Source organism: Tiliqua scincoides, chromosome 5, assembly GCF_035046505.1.
Source record: "Tiliqua scincoides isolate rTilSci1 chromosome 5, rTilSci1.hap2, whole genome shotgun sequence".
NCBI classification, from domain to species: Eukaryota; Metazoa; Chordata; class Lepidosauria; order Squamata; family Scincidae; genus Tiliqua; species Tiliqua scincoides.
This window is the reverse complement of record NC_089825.1, coordinates 63658153-63681250: the sequence shown is the minus strand read 5'-3', so window position 1 is coordinate 63681250 and position 23098 is coordinate 63658153. Positions and strand designations below refer to the sequence as shown.

The following is a 23098-nucleotide window of genomic DNA, read 5'->3' as shown; positions in this document are numbered from 1 at the left end:
ACTTCTGGCTTTTAATCATGTAACCAGAAGTTGTTTCTGATCGCTAATTTTACTTCATCAGAGGCTTCTGCAGGGCTCCCCATGCCCCCTGGAGGCTTGCACTCACTTCGTTGAGCATAAAAATACCTCTTCTTTCCCCAGCAGTGGTGCAATTCTAGGGATTGAATCACTGCCATCCCCCTGTCTCCTCAAAGTCTTACTGCTGTCCCAAAGTCCAAGTAGGACTTTGGGAAACCCTGGACTAGAGAACTAGCCATGTTTGTTGCAGCAAAACCAACACTGTCCTGTAGTCCATTCAAGACTAACACATTTTATTGTAGCATATGTTTTTGTGGGGCAGACTCCACTCATCAAATGATGCTTTTGTTTACAGTGGATGGATCTGATTTAGATCAAGCAGCCAGCAAAGGTGTTCACTCTGGGATCTTTTAATCCTGGTAGTGGTTTAATCTTAAAATGTTACATGATTTTTCAGATTTAATTTTTACATGCAACATTAACATTGTGACCAACCACAAGCCCTCAGTATAGAGAGGATAGAATTTTGAACAAATAAATACATCATTGTTATCAGCAGCAGCTGGTAATTTCTCCTTGCTAGGTTCCTTTTCCATATTTATCCTTTTGGTTTCCTCTCTTAAGAACAGTTCTTGTTAGCCGTCATGGTTCTTTCACAACTTCTACATTATTCAATACCAATGTGAATGTAGCCATTGCTTGTCTGGGCTTACACTATCAGAATCCTAATTTTGGGACAGGAGGCACTAGGCAGAGAGGAAAAAGACTGGAGATAAGAACTGTCAGGCAAAATGGAAAGAAGTGTTATCTTTCTCCAGAATGGCTTATTTTAGCAAAATGCCCTGCATCTCGAGATGTGCTAATGTTGATGACAACACTCCTTTTACTAATGATACAAGGTGCTTCTATATTTAAGCATTTCCCAAAGATGCTTATGAGACTGGTTATAATAGCTAGTAATGATTTCTTTGAAAATACTGGCATCTCTTGTGTCAATAATCATGCCGGTGAATCTATAATTGCTTTTACTTTTTAAAAGCATTGTGGTTTATTTGTTTGGGTTTGAAAAGACCATCTCATCCATGAGGCTGGCTGAGGCTGGATGGTCACCTTAGGCATCAGATTGGTAGGTGGTACCGACCCCTACCTTCCACTCCCTCAATTGGAAAAGCAAGTAGGAGATAGAGAAGAAGAGAAAGTGTGCAGGAAAGGAGAGTGGTAAATGAAAGTTACAGAGAGTGGGAGTGAGAGGAGCTGAGGCTGGTTCATCACCAGGTAAGGGGGTCAGCAGCTGGCACATTGCTTCAGGCATCCAGAGGTCTAGGGCAAGCCTTGGGGTCTGCCATTCACATTTGTAAGCATACAGTTCCTTCTCTTCCAAAAATGGAATAGTTATAGGCTGAGAAGAGGACCACGCCCATTATCACAGAAAATCCATGTAGATTTTCGCCCTTCCTTTCAAACTAACATTTTGTAAAGCCGATGAAACATGTGAACTAATTCCGTTTATAAGATGGGTAAAAATATCACAGGTAAGCTGGAACTCCCTGCAGATCCTACCATGTCTCAGGTAAAACTAGTTCTGACATTACATACACTGGAAATCTCTTCCTAGTCATTTCCATATCCACAAAGAGTGAATTGTCCCAATGATAGGTCACGGAACTACCTCAGATTCATAAACAGTAGAGGCACTTGCAGGATAGGTCCATGGTTGGACCCACTCATTTGATGAACTTAAGTGGTTGTCTTAGGCAGCAGATTGATGGTAGGCACCCATCTCTGTTGGTGCACTTGCCTCCATTGATCCTCCTTCTCCCCCCCCCCACCCCCTGGATTGGAAAAGAAAGAGAGAGCAGCGCAGAAGAGGAAGCATGGAGGGAAGGAGAGTGCTGAGCTAGAACAATAGAGCATGGAAGGATCATAGACGGGCACATTATTACATGGCAAGTGCACTTAAACGTATCAGGATGCACTTACATGAGTAAGCACTTTACCAGTTTAAGTATCATGTATATATCAGGTGAGAGACAGTCCAGTGCTATTCATTTCATCTTCTTCCTGATATAAGGTGTCTGTACCATGAGCCTGGTCATTCTGATGGCAAAGTAGCTCTTCTGAGCAATATTTCTCCTGCTTAATGGATAATGATTTTTCACACTTCTGCTTTGCATCTGATCTGAAGAAAGTAGGCTGCATGAGCCAGTTGACAATGCCTTAAGCATGCATTTCTAACTAGAATTTTCTCCTTTTACTTGCAGATGTTCTCACTCTGGTTAATTGGCGGGCTGGGTATCAGAATCCTTAAAGAACACCTGATTTTATTCTGCTTTTTTGAGGCTTGTAATTTTATTTTGTCTTCACCGCCCCTATGGTGACACTGCTCATCAAAGGGCAAGAGATTTCTGAACAGTGGGTGCAGCTAAAACATTATGTTGGTTCCTGTGCAAATCAATTTTTCCAGCAAGTACGTTTATTGATTTTTCTGTTCCCCTGGCCTAATCAATACAGTTCCTGTTTTTCTGTTTAAATATAGCAGGAACAGTATGTTGCAATCTTGGTCTTTTGCTCCGCTTCAAGGATTCTTTAAAGAATCTCTTGCTGCTCTCTATTTACGCTCTTCTAAACTAGGAATATCCATGTTAAAGAAATAAACAGCTGAATCATACTTTCCATCTTTCCATATTCAGGGAGATGACACAACCACACACAGTGGCATATAACTCAAATAATCAGAATTTCTTACAAGCAAACAAAAAACACACAGAGATTTATAAATATGACCATTTCTCTCAAAGATGGAAAGAAATAACAATTCCCACTTGGATTCTCATGTCTAATATCCAGTTTCCTCCCAGATTATCTACGTAGTGCCACTTTCTCACTTCCCTTAACTCAATTCCAACTTTGCTAATTCAAACCCTCTATTTGATTTAACCCCTTAGTCTGCATTCCCAGATGACATGAAACGTAAATGTATGCAAGGGCCTTTTCATGCCACCCTTGATTAATGCTGAGGCTAAACATAAAGATCAGTCATAAAGCTATCCGCAAATTGATAGGAAAAGAAAATAACCTGAAGTACTTCAATGAAAAAGAATAATAGTATTTTAAAAAATATGCAGCAATTCAGTTTGCAACAACTTTTTCTCATCTTATATCCATCATCTTCCTCTCTGGAAGACAAATATTCTACTAGCCTCTATAGCTTCTGCTACTAAGTTGTGAACTCTAATGCATCTCTATGATTCCCACAGTAATTCAAAGAGAATAAAAAGCTATGCAGTTTAGTGATCAGAGCAATGAGGGTTTAAAACACTTTTGCCTCTTTTCTTCCAGTAGGTGGTGTCATAACACTGTTTGTACACTGTTTAGCAAGAATTTAACAGAAATGTGAGGAAGGGTGAACATTTTGGTGAAGCCCAATTATGCACTTCAACATTTGCATAGGTCTATTTCTAATCTTCACAGAATGCGAATTCTGGAATTATGCCTGGGAGCCTCAAGTACTCCACCTTGAGATCTACAATGCAGAAAAGTGGGATGTAAATATAATAAACAAATCATTCCTGAAAGACAACATGTTGTTATCTTACATTGTTATCTTACATGTATGCCAGGTTGACCACAGAGATCAAAGGGTAAAGCTCAAAAGGGTCAGGGTGGAGATCAGCAAAAAAAGGGCAACATCCTGAGAATATACTCCAATCATCAAAGATGTACAACTGTTTCACATGCTTACAAGTCTCCTGTTGCCAAGCAATTCATGACACCAGATAAAGATTTACACATTTTACAGGTGGGAAACACTGAGCGCTTTTTGAGACAATCAGTGACTCTGTAGCAGAGAATGCAAAATCCATACATAGCAGGAAGTGAATTAATTTAGCCCTAATTTAGCTCAAATTATCAGTCAAAACTCTTTCATATACAGGTATAACCTATTTATACCTTTTTACACCTTTTACTCTTTTTCATGTCTGATTGCTGTTTGTAAGATGTTTTTGTGAAGTATTTTTAACTTGTTTTAATTGTGTTTGTTTTTTGTATTCTTTTATTTATTGTTGTAAGTTGCCTTGGGTCCCTTCGGGGTTAAAGGCGGGATACAAATGTGGTAAATAAATAAGTAATCCATGAATTTTTCACCCATGGTTTTATCTCAACATGATGAGAAGGGCCTTTTAAATTAAAGGAAAAAAGACGTTTAACAATAGCCTTGTTAATGGGGGAAAGGGCAGCCGGTAGACAATCCATCAATCATTCTCTCTCTAGGCACTTAGAACAGCCTCATTCCCAGGCAAGCGACCCTCCCTTCCTCCTGAGCATGTGAGAGAATGCAAGTCATTATCACCTCCTCCATTCTTTCCCTGTGCTGGGCTCCCAGAGAAGAGAGGGGTCACTGCCTCAGAGTGAAGCCTTTCTAAGCACTGAGAGAGGCCGATTGCCTCTGTGTGCATTACAAAGGTCAGCAAGACTGTTTTTAAATCACTGAGAAAAAGGACATTGTTTTTAAATGGATTTGCTTTAATGCGATTTTTGCCATCGATGTCAGTTCTGGGAACGGAACCCTAGCGAAAAACGAGACTCAGCCTGTACACACAAACTCTCTCAGGCAACAATCCTAACCAGAGTTTCCCAAACTTTTAGGGAGATTTACTCCCTAAGTAAGTTTTTGCAGGGGAGGGGTGAGGGCAGTGATGTGATCCCCAAGATCATTTCGCTAAGGAGGGGCAAAGGGGGTGCTTTTACTCACACAGGGCTACAGGACATTGCAGGAGGTGCAGGGAGCAAAACAAGTGATGCTTTGCGCTCACTTTTTTTAAGTGTTCCAAGCCTTGAGTCCTGCAGAGGGCTACATGGCGCTTCTCGCACCTCCTGCAACGTCCTGCAGCCCTGTGTTAGTAAAAGTAACCTCCTCCTCCTCGCCTCCCGCTTAGCGAAACGATCCTGGAGATTGCGTTGCTGCTTCCCCCTCCCCCACCCCTTAAAGGGACAGGGAACCTTTACACGAACTGCTGGGTTGCGATCCACCAGTTTGCGAACCACTGCTACACGCATTTCCCTGAAAGTGTCCCATTGAATTTAACTGGACTTACTTTTGAGTAGGCATGCATAGGATTGTACTGTCACTCTTATACAGATTAATACAACAATTACACATTCACTATCCATTTCAGGCACACTTTCACATTGTTTCTTATTTCATACAGACCTGAATCATACAGCATTTCTCTCTCTGGCTCCCCCCAACATATATTACATCTCCACTCTCACTCCTATATACATAGAGATAAATCACACTGCCTTCTTGTCTATCACACATATCCACATGGCTGCTGTTCCTCTGGTCTTGAGAGTATTTATTCCCCCTCTGCCAGTCCTATTCCACGCCAACCTCTCCCTCTCAACCAGATTCAGCCAGACAATACAACTACGACTTGTTCTTTGCCACCAGCCTGCCATCTTGTCCTGAACATAACTCCCACAATGCTGCTGCCACCACTGCCATTGGCCAACAGTTGTGGGATGGTTGGGAGCAGGTATGAAGGTAATGCCTCCTCAAGCTAACCAGGTTCGTTGCCCATGCAGCAGCCATGTCAAGTTGTGCATGTGTAGATGCTGCACAAATTTCAACTACTCACCCACTTCCTTCTAGGGCAGATAATCCAGGTCTAGGGTGGATATAAGCACAAAGGGCACATGTGCAAAGCAAAAAAAGGAAAAATAAATTGATAAGTACGTAGGAAAAAAAAACAAACCAACTGGAGGCAGGCAAATCAGCTTCCCTTCACTGTCCTGGAAACAGAGGAAGATAACCTGAAACATTGGCTAAATAGTAGTTTTCTACTACTGTCTAGTTTTCTATGGGAACCATAACCTCCATTGCTTCTGCCATCCTTTATCAGTGGTCTCAGACATACTTACACCATGATAATCCAGCTATTTATTTTTCCCCCCAAACCTTGAGCAGGATATATGTATTGGAGTAGCAAAGGAAAGGGAAAAATCTCCCCACCAGCCCCCACTATAAATTCTTTTAGGCAGCTGCTGACAATCAACAGTAATAACAATGCCCCCTCACCCCTTGAGTTAGGCATTATATTTTCAGTAGATCATACAGTATGAATGAAATCATCCATTTTTCATTGCCTAGCAGGGACTATAGATCTCAAAACTTGCACAGAAGTGAGATTTAGAACAGTTAAGCAATGTAGTTGTGATACAACAGATTGGGTTTTAAGGGAGAACAGAATGGGAGAAGAATAAGAGATATATGCAGTTGTACTTTGGGTGTCATTCTCAGTATCAGCAGGGCATCATCTCCCATTCCACCACAGGTGTTGTACGCAATGCTCGGCTTTCAATGTTCTTTCCTAATCCTTTAAAGCAGGGGTCTCCAAACCCCGCCCCGGGGGCCAGATGCGGCCCATGGCGAGCCTCTATCTGGCCTGTGGCCAGCCTGGTCCCCTGAAAGCCTCTGGACCACTTGGCCGAACATGATTGGAGCTCTGCTCTGGTTGCATTTGGTGGGTGTTCTAAGGGCCAGAGAGATTGGATGAATGAGCCCATTCATTCATTTGTTCACTCATCTAAGTTCCAGCTCAAATTTATTTATATAAATTTTATATTCAATTTTTTTTTCTGGCCCTCTACACCGTGCCAGATATTTGATGCAGCCCTCTGGCCAAAAAGTTTAAACCCCTGCTTTAAAGCAAATAGCATATCTACATCAAGGCCTTTGTTCTACGATACTGAGAACACAAAATCAAGGCAGACTGCTTCCCGTTTAATGCTTTGTTTTGTTGTGTGTATGCTGAAGAGAAAAAGTACAATAACATTCTAGTAATCCAGTCCAGAATTCCTGATTGTCCAGAATCAAAATTGTCCAAGAGTGTTGTCAGCACAGAAGAAGCCTCTTGACCTCACTGGCCTTTTTGCAGGCAGAAACATTCCTAGTTTAGCAATGGCATTGTCAAGAGGGGCTACATAGGCCACTTGGGGACAACTGAAGTGGTGCGACAGTAAATACCGAAGCAACTCTATCACTCTAGATGTCAGAAAGGGCAGGATAGTACTACCTGATTGCCCGATATTTCCAATAATCCAGCACCATCTAAGTCCAAAAGGTGCCAGGTTATCAGAATGCTACTGTATTTAAGAATTAGTACAAATAAAGTATATGGCTCACTCTTGTTGTTTGCGTGCCCACTGCCTGCACATGGTTGCTGGGGATCCTGTGGTAAAGACCTGCACTGAGCCTCCCATGGTGCTCCCTGCCCACTTCCTGATGGTTCATTGCATGTTACTACAGCTACTGGTACAGAGAATTCAGAGGTTGGCCTGACCAAATGGGTCCTGGAATGGGCCTCAGCCAGTGCCCAACCTGGTCGACCCCTGACACCGCCTCTGTCTGCATCTCCACCTTGTCTCCTCTGGTGGGTACATCTGCTTTATGGGAGGATGGAACTGCTTATCCCTTTGAGATATCCTGCATGTAGTGATCTCAGGGCAGCAGGAAATCTTTGGGTCTGTTGCCTCTTTGGCCGTGTGCCATGAGGTCCCTCAGTCCTTGGAGCTCCAGCTGTTGCAGTCACAGAAATGGCTGCAACTTCCTCTATGCTACCCCAGTTGAAACCAATGTTTCTCCCAGCAGTCATGTACCTGCACACAAAATTGGAATGAAAAAATCAACCCACTGCATCTCACTGTGTGAACACAAGCACAGAGAAAGAGGCAAGGAGTTTATTTGGTTTAGCTGGATGCTAGTATTGGAGAAGGAACTTTTACCGTGATATGCCATAAATAGTGCCCTCCAAAAAGCAAAAACCTTGTTGTATATTGTTTATCATTTTCAAAAATTCGGCAAGCCCAATGTGGTTTATTTTTAAAATCCCCAGTGCGAACAAGACAGAAAAAATTCATGTATTCTAAGATAAGTAGAGTGTTATGGTGAGACAAAAATCCAAAATAAACAGGGGGATAGGAGAAAAATGAGCATCAACTCTGGAAACTTTCTGAATGGAGCTGAAGAACAGATTTGTTACAGAAAGGGAAAAATATACCCAGCGCCTGTTTTTCTTTTGCACAGATGTATAGAATGTGTTCTGACAGTCTGGTATTATACAAACAGTGCAGTCAGATCCTTTGTCACAGTGTACATCAAAACAATATGCTTTTCGTATGTTTCTCCCTCTTCTGGAAACCAATTGCAGGGGAGAAAAATTTAGCAATACATCTAATTCCCTGAGAACATCCTGCCCTCCAGATGCAAAACATATATATATATATATGTAGCTTGCCCAAGAAGAAATATAATATGAGGACAACTAATTTACATGCATTAACAAGTTCTCTGTAAAGTCACCCCTCTAAAATTAGCAAATTATGGGTAACAGACATATTGAATTTAGTCTGATTTTTAGGCATTTAGTCTGATTTTTAATTCCTGAAAGGTATCAATATGCTTTTGATTATCCCTAAACTAAGGTCTTGGCAAACAAAATTTATTCTAATTTTGGTGTTAATTTGAATTAACTGGCCAAGCAAAACAAGGTCTTTGTTTTAGCTTGCTTGCTTTAGAATACTCTGTTTGCAAGTTTATTAAGTAACATGCTATCTCCAACTGTCCCTATTCTCCCCAGCATAGCATCTTTTCTAGTGGCTACTTGCAGATGCATCTCTGGCATATTTTAATATGAATATTAAATGAATTATGAATATTTCAGAGGGAGGGGGTGTTGGTGATGGTTATGAAGCTGGCTGTGGTTTATGTCCTCGTGAAGAAGCCCTTTTGTGTCGGATATCACCACGTTGGATAATTACGGGCCAGTTTCAAACCTCTCATTTCTGGCCCAGGAATCTAAAGGGATTCCTGGATGAAACTGCTTATTTAGACCCATTTCTTTGGTCAGCTTCAGGCCTGGTTTTACAAGAGAAAAAGCCAAGGTCATCCTGGTGGATGATCTACACTGAGGAGAGTGTGTCCCTATTGGACCATTCAGTGGTGAAATCACGAACCATGGTGTCCTTCTTCTTAATTAGTTGGGTTGGAGCTTGGACGGACTGTGTTGCAGAGTGCCAATACTTTCTGGCCAACAGATTCCAGAGGGTGACTTGCAGCTTACAAGGACAGTTAGACATTGTTATTGGTCTTGAATCAAGATGTTCTGCCACCAATGTAGCCAACAGTGGGTCAGCCAGCCAGCAGTGGGTCAGCCTTTCTTACTAATTTTATAGGCAGGGAGAAAATAAAAGCTGATCCAATCTGGTGGGCACCTCTACTGGCTGCCCTGTTTGCTATGGTTGACAGAATGGGCATTGTGACAAAAAAAAAAAAAAAAAGAGAGAATTTAATGGCCAGGTAACATCTGAACAAGGAAAGTGTCTGCTTGTAGCCATGTCGTTAGGCCCAAGTGCAGGGCCCCAGCTGTAACCAACTTCCAATTAGTGCATACCAGGCTTGGGAGAACTGTGGAGGAGGCCGCTTCACAGGGCCCTCTGATATCATACCAAGCTACCAAGTGGGCTTCAAGGCCAACTTAATTGACAACAGGGTTCAGCTGTGAACGTCTCAGGTTGGGAGGGGGGATTCCACCATGAGTAAGAAGACTTGTGGCACGTCCACCCCTAGAATGTTCGGCTGGAACCGAGTTCTGATTGGTGGATGGGTCAGGAGACTTATAAAGGTGAGGGAGAAGAATTTCTTTTGTTCTAGCTTTGTCTCTGGCTGAGGGGGCCTGAGACCCTTGACCACTCTGGCAAGAGCAAACCAACTTGTTTGCAGCAAGATGGGTCCGATTGGACTTTGGAAAGCTAAGACTTTGGTGAGTGAGAGTTAGAGTTAGGAGTTAGTTGTTATTGTTTTATTAAGTGTTGTATTGTATTGGTATGCTCTTCTCTAAATTCCTAAGCTTTTGACTGATGCAGTGCTGCCCTCCAAGGAGGAAGGGGCAGGGTCTGGAGGGGCTGGTCACCAGCATAAAGCCCAGCCAGGCGGGGGATGAAGGCAATCTGGACTAGGTAGCTGGCTGGAACAGAAGCTGGCCTGCCTGTGAACTTTCTGGGAGCCCAGAAGCCCCAGCAGGTGGGGAGAAGGACCAAGGTGACGCAACCCCTGTACTCCTTTCCGAGGCCCAGGTGGCCGGGTTGTTCCTGCTGGAGTTGGACTCCCGGTGCCCCACCACTGCCTCTCACAACTTGGAGGGTCCCCCACAATTTGGGACCCTGCAAAGAAATTTGAAAGACAATCAGCCCTTTGTGCTCTACAAGCAATCACACAAAGGCTGCCAAAAGTCTGAACCAAGCCTAAGATGCAGAGGAACAGAGATCCAGAGCCATTTGCACTTCCTGTTTCCCCTACTTTTGGATCATACCTGAAGCCACTTCAGCTGAGACATGAACATTGTATTCTATAGCAGAACTCATTAGAACTCATGTGAAATGCTAGTCAGAGAATGCTTCTGCACATGAACAGAATTACTTCTCTTCAGAGTCAGAGGGCATGATTTGCAAGGAACTGGTTGAGCCACATTATCTCTCCTACTAGAAAACAAACAACCACAGTCCTGTGCAGAAAACAAAGCAGCCACAGCAAAGAGAAAATTATTGTACAAACCAATTTTGTTTGTTTGCAGTAATTCATACAAAGACTAGAGAGAAGAAGAGAGAAAGTATGCATGGATGAAAATGTTTGTTTTCCTATTCACTACATTAAAACTTAGAGCTTCTGGAAAGGATGGCAAGACTCAGAGATCACTAAAAAAAATCAATTATATACACAACACAATATAAAAGTATTTCAAAATGATTTCAGTGTGGATGAGAGTTTAAATGAAGGATTGTGTTCAGATACTTCACTCTTATGCAAGATGGACTAGCAGAGGCACATCGGTAAGCCTGTCCAACTGACAATGACATTCCACCTTTAGCCCACCTTTAGCCCACTTGGGCCCCATTGAGAAACTAGGTAAATTCTTAAGGTACAGTAATGGTATTCTTCTTTTAGCCTACCTGGGGTGTTCAGCAGTCTTGACATTTTACAGGAGTAGGAGACAAACTGCTCACAATACTCTGAGCTACTGGTGATGGCCAAGATCTGATCCACGGTGGCACTGTAATTAAGTTGCAGGAAAGCATGCTTCTCTGGTCTGTTGCTCACCACTGGAAATCGCTCCTGCAAGTCATGAGTCACAGTAGTCCATACTTTGTCCTCTGGAAGAAAAATAAATAAGAAATCAAGAGAGGCTGTTTGGAGCCATGTTTATAGAACTCTAGAACCTTAACAAAGCAGAATTTTCAAGACTATGGACAGTATTAGAGGTGTGCTGGATACAGTTAGGGGATTGCATAAGACGGAAGATATGTATATTAACTGGTAATGCAGCTATTTTCTTAAGTCTTTTGTCAACGAAAGGCAACAAAATATTTAATAACTATTTGAGCATGTCTCTTTTTAATCTTACAAATTTGGATAGATATTTTTGAATGAGTCTTTATATTAGTCTTTGTATTTCTAACCCCTCTAAGATTTTTATACAAACAATGCAAAAGATCACAGAAGGCAATCTGAGGGTACAGTTTCCTAACCAACTTTCCAGCACTGACATAGCTGTGCCAATGTGGAGTGCACTGCACCCTGCAGTGGGAGACAGTCCAGGGGGGCTTCCTAAAGGTAAGGGCATGTTTGTTACCTTGCCTTGGGCCTGCACTGCGGCTAGGTCAGTGCTGGAAAGTTAGTTAGGATAAGGCCCTGGGTGGTCTAAGTTGTTGTTATGAACTGAAACAATTTGCTCTTGTCTGGTTTGACAGATGCTGCTTGCTTTGCACACTTGGGAACTACCTAGTTACCACTTTTAGGATAGACCAATTCTATCTTTTAGGATTCTTCTCCACTTGGCTGGCTTAGGTTTTTGCCTATTCAGTGCCCTATTTCTGAGTACCTTGCTAACCATACCTGATCTATTGTGACCTCTGTAAAAGCACATTGGTGTCAGGGCCAAACTGAACAAAACACAGGAGAGCCATGATCAGGTCTTCTAGCTTTTTCATGTTCACCTAAAAGTCGCCATGGGGTCCTGAATTTGACAAGAGCAGCAGTACTTGGAAGAGGGCTAACCTTTCCCTGTGCATCCTTTTCCATACCCAAACTGCTATTTAGCCCTATAACAGAAAACATACAGGTACAATTGATAATACATAAAGAGATCATTTATATTAATGTTAGTATAGTATCATATTTGAACTAGTTTCAAGGATGAAAAGTTCCATTTTTTCCCCAGTCAGTCCTTTTGGGATATAATGTCTTTTCTTTTTGGAACATGACTATGACATGTATACACATATGAAGTGATATGGGATTAATCTTGATTAAAGCAATATAGGAGCTGGGATCCTAGAGTTTATTGCACCTGCTTCTATTGTCTGCTGCCTGCAAGAACCAAGAATCTTTGTGACCAGTCAACAGTTATTATACCATGAAACAACAACATTCAGTGTTTCGGTTGGGTGCCTGCCATTGACTGCCCTGGGGCAAATGCCTCAGGTGCTGGCTGCTGGGACCCCACAGAAGCCTCTCTGAGGCTCCTGATGGGAACTGTGCTTCCAGTTCGCCGGAAGCACAGTTTATAGTGCTGGGGAACCTCACAGAGGTTTCCCTGGCACGGGAGGAGGTCGCATGCGGCTCCATGAGCCTCTGGTAAGTGGGGGGGGGTGTGTGGATTTCTGCACAGGGGGCAGCAATAGTTCGTGTGGGGGCGCCATCACGGAGCTTTGCCCCAGGAGCGGGGCTGCGGAGGTCCGCAGCTGCAGTGTTTGATGTAGTAATAATACTGCTTATTAGATCATTGCAGAAGTTGATAGGTTTTAGCTTATTGGCAATGGGTAGAAAGAAGCCAAAGTGAGCTTGTCTTTGGTTCTGAGCAATGCTTTGTACTTACCAACACTGTGATCTTTTCCCTGTAAGGCTGGCAAGTAACACATAAGGGGAGTACAACCGACAGGAAAATATCACATTGTAGTGATGGCAGAAAACCAAACTGGAAGAATCTTTCCTTCTTTGCAAACCTTAAGGGTAAAAGTGCCCTGTCAGAGCCTTGCACATTGATGCTTTGGGTCTGCAGTCCCACAATCTTCAAAGTTCCCTTGTCTACTAATTTTCTGACAATAGAATACAGACCTTCCTTTCTTCAGTATTGTTGTACTTCAGTGTTGTAGTTGTGTGTGAAAGAAATAGCCATTGAAAGAGTGGATAGGAGGAAAAGGGAAAAAAAGGAAAAGTGGAAAGAGACAGTACCACAAACCCAGTTCTTCTTCCTGCTTCCTTTGCCCAGATAGTGCTCAACCAGGGACTCACTTCCTTTTTTTCTCCCTCTACCTTGCACCTGACACTCTGGAATTGTGTTGTGTCCTGGAGGGGAATGCTTGCTGCCTTCTGAAATAATTACTTACATCTAATCTCACTGTTTGGCAGCACAAAAAATAAAGAGCAGTGTCACCTGGCGTTTTGGTTACATGCTGAAATCTTGCCATTTTTATTTGCAATTCCATGCTCAAAAGAAAAAAGACAGGTTCCCCACAGCCTCCAGCTCAGGATGCTCCTTAAAATTCTGATTGTATGAATTGAACTAGCCTATACAATTAACAGCGCAATCCTGAACTGCACATGGGCCAGCTGGCCTTGTGCCGGCCCAGGAGGCTGACACAAGCCTCTGTGCCGATGGAGGCAGTGAGCCTTGCATCGGCCCAACTGGGCCAACGGAATGTTCTGGGAAGGACGGGGAGGAGGCAGGAGGGAGGCTTCCAGGACAGGGGGAGGGCAGGCGGTGGGTGGCCCCAGGGGCGGGCAAGTGGGGAGCGGGAGGCAGGGCTGGGATCCAGCAGTCATGCTGGATCCCAACCCCCATTCCTGGGGAGTTTGGAGCGCCTTGAAGTCGCTCCGCTCTCCTCGAATTTGTGCCACCTCAGGAGATAGCGCAAGTTCGAGGAGACGCATAAGGGCCATGACACCTTTCTAGGGGTAAGGGGAAAAGCTTCCACTTGCCTCTGGCTGAGCCAATTCTGGCCTCTATTCTGCGCTGGATACAGCACAAGCCTCTTGGCTTACCTGTTTCAGTGCAGGATAGGATTGTGCCCTAAGAAGACTAACAGCCCAATCCTACTGAAATGTGTGCAAGCTGCATCGATTGGAAAGGGGCAGTTGGAAAGGTCTCTTTTTAGAAAGCCTCCACCACTGCTATGGAATCCATCAGAACTACGTCTGCTAAACAAAAGGTGTAAGTCCAGGACATGTAATGGCAATAGTAAGGGAGATGGAGACAGGGGGTTAGGATATTGGCTGCAATTTTAAATACACTTTCCCAGCAGTAAGTCCCATTCAACCCAATGGGACTTACTTCTGAGGGGACATAGCTAGGATTACACTATAAGTGTTTTCCAAAGAGTTCAGACAATCACATTTTCAAAAGAGCTGACTGACCTGTCATTTGTCCTGCATCACTCTGTGAAAATGTTTTAAAAATTTAGTGCATAAAGATATGTTTAGAAATGTGTCTTTGGTGCAGCTTTGCCATCTCTTCTGAAAATACATTCCAAACAGTTCTTCTTCAGTGTACTTCCTAAAGTTAATAATAAATGAAAGGCAAAATTCTGTGTAAACCTGTACTGCTGTGGCTGCTCGTGCTGTGCTGAGTCTCTAGTGAGACCATATGGCATTTTGCATGAGCACTAAATTCACTTAGCAAAACAGATGTGCCATACAGTAGCTGAGAATATTAAAAACACAGGAGCCCATGCAAACACACTTTGGCCTATTCTTTGCTAATTTCCACCTCAATTAATGGAAATCATATGAGTTATATCTGGTCTATAGAGCTGATGCTTGATGATAAATCAGTGGTTCTCACACTTTTCAGAACGAAAATCTGTCAGGACCCACCAGAAGTGATGTCATGACTGGAAGTATCATCATAAAGCAGGAAAATTTTTAGCAATCCTAGGCTGCAATCCTACCCACACTTACCCAGGAGTAAGTTCCACTGACTATCATATGCACAATAGCCTGTTAAAAGAACAGATCTGTAACATTTCCCCCAATGCAGTCACATACCATGCTAGCATCAAGTCTAACATATTAAAAATAAAATAATGAAGAGAATGGGGACCCACCTGAAATTGGCTTGTGACCTATCTAGTGGGTCCCGACCTGCAGTTTGAGAAACACTATGATAAATTATTGAAAGATTATCTTGACATAAGCCTCTGTTAACCACTGCTCTTAAGGAGAAGGTTATAATCTAAGGTTAAAGACATAAGTATCGTTGTTGGCTGTCCTTCAAACTAGAGATAATTACATGAACTTACATTAAAGTCACTAGGAGCTTGGCATCCTGCTCATATCTAAGCATTTATATAGTGACTGAAGCAGAGTTCTGTGCTGAGTTATTTACAGCACAAGCAAACAGGATAATACTTAAACCACGTGTTGGCCTAAGTACACTTAGACCAAGTAGGCCACTGTATTCTACAGTGTAGGAGAGTTTTTTGGAACTACGGGAAAAGTTAACGCATATGTGCATATCTCTAACAGCCCAATCCTATGTTCTCCCCCACCCCCCGCTGGTGCAGCTGCACTGAAAAAGTGTGTGCTGTATCCAAGGGGGGGCTTCTGAAAGGAACAGAGTTTTAAATCCTCTTCCCCCTCCATAAGCCTCCCACTTTGTAATAGGTCTCCTTGGACTTGTGCAGAGGAAGCGGGTGGGGAGGATGGTCACACAGGGGATAGGATCCAACACATGCCATTGAAGCTGGATCTACCCCCTCCTGAGGCCTCTCTGCCCAGTTGTGCCCCTTCCCACCCCCCATTCCGCCCTCCCTTACCCTCTCCTGCACCCCATTGGCTTATCTGCTCCAATGGGTGGCCAGCAATCCTGCAACAATCCTGGGAAGACTCCAGTATTCCTGCTGATGCTCTGGCAGAGCACTACTTCACGGAAGTGATTTTACGACTGCCTTTAGGCAGTCAGTGCTGGAGGAACACTAGTTCCACCAGTACAAAGAACCTATAACAGTGGTTCTCACACATTTAGCACTGGGACCCACTTTTTAGAATGAAAATCTGTCAGGACCCACCGGAAGTGATCAGAGGTGACATCATCAAGCAGGAAAATTTTTCATAATCCTAGGCTGCAATTCTACCCACACTTACCCAGAAGTCCCATTTACTATCATTGTTAAAAGAATATACATAGTAGCTTGTTAAAAGCACAGGTCTGTAATATTTCTCCAAGTGTAGTCATATGCCACAGTAGCATCAAGTCTAATATATTAAAAATAAAATATTTAAATGAATGGGAACCCACCTGAAATTGGCTCACAACCCACCTAGTGGGACCCGACACACAGTTTGAGAAACATTGACCTATAGGATTAGACTATAAATGATTTCTAACATTTAGCATCTAACTTCTAATGATTTCTAACTTCTTAGCATCCAACTTAGCATCAAGTCTAATATATTAAAAATAAAATATTGAAATGAATGGGGACCCACCTGAAATTGGCTCACAACCCACCTAGTGGGACCTGACCCACAGTTTGAGAAACACTGACCTATAGGATTAGACTATAAATGATTTCTAACTTCTTGATTACTCAACACCTCATGACTCACAGCCAAATGACTCACAAATGACTCAGAGATGACTCATAAGAAGTGGTTCCATTTTTTTTTTCAAATACTTTCAAGCTTCCACCTCCAGTAGTTAACAGTCCTACTTTTGAGCAGGCATCATGTGATATGAAAATTCTGCCAGTGTGATTCATCTATAATGGTTGATTCCCACACATATGAGGCCACAATCAATGAGTGAGGAACATGCATGTGTGAATCTGCCCAATGGCTTTAAGTTAGCACTGTAAGAATGTTAGTCTTGTCAGGGAACCATCATACAGACCCCTGCCCCCACACAACTGGCTAGCTGTTTCTGAACTAAACATAGGGTCATTCTATGATGGCCTCAACTTCTTCATTTCCTTCATCTCTCAGTGGTAACCAGCTCAGGGAGCTTGGCCTTTTCTGTTGCATTCTGAGCTTGGCTCTGCCCTTTTCTCCGTGCCTGTCTTACCCAGCATACTGACACTACCCCGAAACTCAGCCACAAACAAACAGACAATCAAAACATCTGCCACTGTCCTGCCTATGTTGATGTTTGATCAGTTGAAGCTCAGATTTGAAAATGGGATGAAGTACTATAGCAGATTATTATGCGATACAAGGGCAAGAGGAACTAAATCTGAGTTTAGGTGAAGCAGGGCCAGGCACAAGTTTGAGGGAGAGTGTCTGGAAGGAAGAGACAAGAGGGCAGTACTAAGAAAGATCAGTGATGACATGGGGGAATCAAGCTCAAAATTTTAATTAGGTCTGATAATTTTATCTGGTTAAACAGATCAATTGATCAGTCAACACTGGTGCCCTAGATATAACCAATCCTGTTTTCAGCCACTGTTTTATGATTATGGTTAAGATTTTAGATACAGAAAGAAATTGAAACCGTTGCAGTCATACACATTCTATATGCAGACAAATTTTCTTGCACCAAAGATAATCTAACAGAAACCACAAGTTACCCTTGCACATAAATGATATAATTTTAAAACAAGCACTATGGCTGAGCACTGTTAGCATGGTGAAAAAATAAAAGGTGGTGAAGTTTCTCTTGGACAGATAGGGTTTGTGCAGAGAATGAAAGAGTCACACTAAAACTCAGAGCATGGTTTTGCAACATTTTCCCCCTTCCACACCCTAAGGAATTTTTTTACTTCTAATTGTTTGTTCAGTCATATAATAAAAACTCCTTGCAATATGTTAGGAGGCAACAGAAGTCATGTGTAGAAAAGACCAATATAGTATAATTGGCTCCAGTGATATGTTTAAAAATACGCAAAGCTAAGCACAGATGGATGCTCCACAGGGGGGCACAAGGTATCTTCTCTAATGAGATGAAATTCTGCAGGTATCTGGAGGCTGCTGATTAGCTTCATGCTCAGAAGACCTATTTCAAACACATGGCAAATTTCACAGAAGCAAAAATATATTCTGCTATTCACTACTATAACGTCATCATGTTCCAAGTGATAAGTTGGTCTCCCTGAGGAAATGTAGAAAGAAAGATTTTGCATTTCTGCGCCCCTCTCCAGTGGACCTTAAAGAACACTACAGCCTCACATGGTTCTTCCAGGAAAATTAAAATTACTATGCTCAATTGACAAAGGCTGCAATTATGTGTGCAATTCGAAGTGGCAGAGGGCATGTGCCTCGGTACCTTTACCCTAGGACACATCAGAAAGTGGGAAGCTGGCTGTGCAGCTGATTACTAGACAGGCGTTGTGGACAGGTAGGGGTCTAGTAAAGGCTAAAGACTCCAGCCTGTGTATAAAAGAGATATACTATATATACTCCATCCTTCTCACACTGTAACCACAAGGAGTCTCATCAATGGCAGTTATGAGCATCCACTCCTTGACTGAGGATCAGTTCTTTATTGCTAGATTCTGCTGATTGTTACGAACAGGTCGCTGTTATCCCATATGATGCCTTTGTGCAAAATAGAAAAAGGCACCTTTGTGAGCATGAGAAAAGTAAGTGAGGGTCCATCAGCATTCCTCCTCTCCCCAGTGTGAATGGTGCCCCCTTCAATGTGGTGCCCTTGTGCAGTGCACAATCTGTACAACCATATGGGGCAGCCCTGGTTATGAACTGACCTTGATATGCAATGTATGTTCTGGATGGCAACCTATACTTTTTCATATAACAGCGTGACAAAAGAAATGCTTCTGGCAAGGAATACTTGATAATCCTATAAAAAGAGGCTAAGTCTGCATGGCAGCAATTCTTCCCGAAGCATTTTATCTTGTTTGGATACACTGTATTTAGATGAAAAGAATCACTGCAAGTAACTACATAAATGACTTCTCCCACATTATATAGGAGTAACATCCCAATTCTATAGATCCGTGGTTTACAAACTCTCAGGGAGTTTGAGGACCGCAGTAAGTCCTTGCAGGTGAGGGGAGGGAGGTAGCGGGGGTGGGGGGAAGGCAGTGACGCAATCCCCAGGATTGCATCGCTAAGGGGGGGCTGCAGGGACTGGGATGTACTCACCAGTCCCTGCAACAGCCTGACAGGGGTGCAAGGAGCCCTGTGTGAGCGTCTGCAGGGCTCCCCAGCCTTCTAAAAGTGAAAGTGGAGTGATCGTGCTCCACTTCCGGTTTTGCAGAAGTGGAGTGCGATTGCTCCACTTTCACTTTTGGAACATTGGGGAGCCCTGCTACCTTCCCCCTGCCCCCGTCCTTTAAGGGGGCAGAGGCCAGGGCTGTCAGGCTGGGGCATCGCAACGTCCCAGATTGAATAGCTCTGTTATAGATGCTTACTGGAAAGTGAGTCCAACTGAGCTCAATGGGATTTACTTGTGAGTAAATAGCTGAGGCTTGCAGCTTCACTTAAATACAGTGACATGATCCTGTTACCCTGTGATAAGAATATGCTTGTAGCAGCAAGTTACATTCCCAGGAATAAAGGCTTCTGCCTCCTTGGGAGGAACAGGGAAGAAAGAGCGAATTCACGCTACAATAAATTCATAGCACACAAGTTTGAGATTTCCTTGAAGGCTTTACTGAACTACAGTATACGCAGACTGTCGTCTCAGACTATCTCCACCAAATGACCAGTTTTTTTCCCCTTTTAGCTTCTAATATCTCAGATTTGTTCCTCTCCCTCTTGTAATCCAAGTCTGTTGCATGCAGCAGAAACTGATGGCTTAAAGCAGATTCAGATATAAAGGAAATAATGGATGCTGCTAATCATGATTTTTCTCTTCTCCTACCAACTTTGTTCTGGTAGGAACACAGAAGACACAACACAGGCCTACACATATTTTGTTATCATAAAAGTTAGACCTATTCTTGGGTATATTTGGGGTGCTAAATCCAAAAACAGCATTGTTTTTTCTGATTGGCTCTACTTTTGGGGGTGCCACTTTCATGGCACTGGCTTCCTCACAAGGAATCTGTTTGAATCCGCATATAAGGTAGCTATGATGTACCTCACAAACTAGAGCCCATTGAGCAAAACCAATGCCATTTTTGGATTCAGGGCAACAAAAAAAAATAAAAAAAATCCTATATTCATTCAAATTTCCTTAACTAAAAAAAAGAAAGACAAAACCAAATCTAGGTCCATGTAATAGACTAACTCCCATCCAATTAACCATTTTGTCATCAAATTTTCACCCCTACTGGTTTGCTGAAACTATATCTATTAGGCTGCAAATGTACATACACTTACCTGGCAGTAAGTCCCATTATTCTCAGGGGTCTTACTTCTGAGTAGACATGTATGAAATTGGGCTGACAGTCGGGAGAATTATCGGGTCAGTCAGAGGAGGCTGACTAGGTTGAAGCCTAGGGGCTCACAGGGACCAGCGGCCAGTCAATTTACCTGCCCTGATGCTGGGGCACAAGGCCTGAGCTGGGCCCTGTCGCTCGCAGCAGACGGCCACGAGCAGTCTGCCCTGGCCGCAGGGAGCTAAGTGAAGCTGGTGATGTGAAGCTGCCTGCCAGCACATCCCCTCCTCCCTGGCCAATCAGGACTCCCCACATCCCTGTTGTATTGCTCTCCTGAAGTGTTTGGAAGGGGGAAAAATACCTGAAAGCTTAGGGGCCCAGCCATGAAAGCCTAGGGGTCCACCAGGGCCTAGGAGAGGGGGGTAAAGGGGGTAATTTGTACCCAGGCCCAGGGTCAAAAGGGGGGCCCAGGAATGGGCCCATAAATTTCCTGAATTCTTATGTTTTCCTATCTACTCAGACTTGTTGCCCACATGGGATGCTGGGGACACTACCACTACTGGGGATGCTGGGTACCCTACGGATGCCACATGGGTTAGTAGACCTGGGCTCCAAAGACTTTTCCAGCTGTCTCTATCCTCCCTCCACCCTCTTTCGCCCCTCCCTGCCCCCATTCTGCTCACCTGTCACCACCTCCCCCCACTCTGTTTCACCCCTCCCCCTTTGCAAAGGGGCCCAAAAGAAACTTTGTACCCCCTGATAAAATTCCTCTCAGAGGCCCTGGGGTCCACCATGGGTTAATACGGTCCTGCTTAATCACCCAGTTCAAAAACATTGCTGAACTATGATTTATCACTATGAGCCTTAGGATGAGCCTTAGGAGGTGTGAGCTTGTGTGTTCCCTCCTTGTCTTCTCTTCCATGCAAGAGGGGATTGAACACTTTAGAACAAGCCACAGTTTTAAATTACACACAAACTCAAGGAACTGTGGTTTGTTAACTTACTAGAACAAACCATGGTTTGATCCTGGTTTGATATCCTGTCTTGCTCTTAGTGGAACTGCAGTACATAATGTGCAATTTGATTTGTTCTTAAAGTGAAAGCAAATGCTTTTATTCTGCTTGATTTGCTTGCAAGGATGAATCGAATTGGGTACTGACAGGGGCATTCATTTCAATGGGGTTCTGCAGAAAAACTTCCCAGTGGATTGTGCCTTTAGACTCTGATATTGCCTGAAATCAGTCTGGTAGAATTTATCCCTTTATAGTCAAATAATGGAAAATACAAATAAAACCAATTTAGTTTGAGCTTTACACTTGCAAAGGAATCATAACACATAAATATAAAATTCCACAAGGTTACTGAATTCTGTATCAGGAGCTACAGCAGGCCAAGAAACAAAGGAAAAACAAGTTAAAAAAAACAACAACAACCCTTCCGTAATATATGTAGAATGCTGTCAAAAAGGGAAGCACCAATATCTTCTAGATCCAGGCTAATAAATTACCAGATGATAGAGATGGATGAGGGGAAAATATACTGTTGCACTCCATGCACTTAAGCAATGATTCTCCTTTTTCCCTCCACAAGTTCTGTTGTAACACAATTTTCATTATTATTTTTGTTTTGCTCCAGGTCAAGGTCATTTTGTAAAGCTATGTAATAGAACACATTACGCTCTACCCATTTCTGAAAGCAGAGAAAAATGCCTTTGTAATAACATTTTCTTCGAACAAAAAATGAAAATTATTTGTACAGTTTTAACCCTTTTATTGCCAAAAAAGAAAAAGAGAATTTTGAGTCACTTTTAATGAGATTGTGAGAAAAGGCATTGCTTTTTATTTATTTTTTGTATGCTTCAGTTGTACATAACTTATTGAGATGGTAATGTACCACACACCCCTAGGGCTTTAGATCTAATGATGGAGGCCTCAACTCCACAGCCAAAGCAGTAAGTCTGGGTAGCTACAGAAGTCCTTCCTGCCTATCAGGTAATCCCCATGTGCAAAACTACATTTATTTTTTGGGGTGGTGGTGTCCAAGGCAAGTTTTCTTTAGTGGACCCTCTGAAGCAGGGTTGGTTCAAGCAGATCTGCTGCCTCAAACAATATAGTTATGCTGCCCCTACCAGTGCATACCCTCTGGTAATTCCCTCTTATTTTCTTAATGTGTGCTTTGCTACTACTGCCATCTTGTCCTTGCCTGCCCAGCTGTTTAAGGAAACAGCTCAGAGGGCAAGGAAGGACAGCACAGTGTAGCAGAGCAATCCCTGAGCACCCCTCACCTACTCCTTACTTTAATGTTCATTGCCTTTCACTTTTTAAATGTCCATTGCCTTTCACTTGTTCCCACCCAGCTGCATTCAAACACAGAGGTTTGGCAGAGCATGCTGTGTGCAAAGTCCTCTTCCACTCCCATCATGTTCCACCCACCTGTTTTTTTGTGGAAGCAGCTGGACAATCAAGAAACAGGTGATGGGAGGGGAGCAGTGGGCAGACACAGGGTGCAAGGGACTCCTCATTAACTCACTGTCTCCTTCAGCCTGTCCCTTGAAAATAATTGTTTCAGTCGACTCCATGGCTGGGCCAGTCCTGCCCCTCATAAGTGGACTTATCTTGCAGCCCAGTCCTATACTTCATAACTTCATTCCTAACACTATAGGATATATGGCATATTCAGCACAACTACAGCCCAGCTTGTAGAGTTGAAACATTGTTGGCATAGCATCAGTTCCACCAGTGGT

The 23098-nt window shown here is 43.1% G+C and overlaps 1 protein-coding gene across 1 annotated transcript in view; it reads right to left on the bottom strand.

The window, feature by feature from the left end:
• Positions 1–23098, bottom strand: part of CNTNAP2 (contactin associated protein 2) — a 1320279-nt gene that overhangs the window by 346069 nt on the left and 951112 nt on the right. The window contains exon 13 of the mRNA XM_066629190.1: positions 11029–11229. Within this exon, the coding sequence (XP_066485287.1) occupies positions 11029–11229 (201 nt within the window). The remainder of the gene's footprint in view (positions 1–11028; positions 11230–23098) is intronic.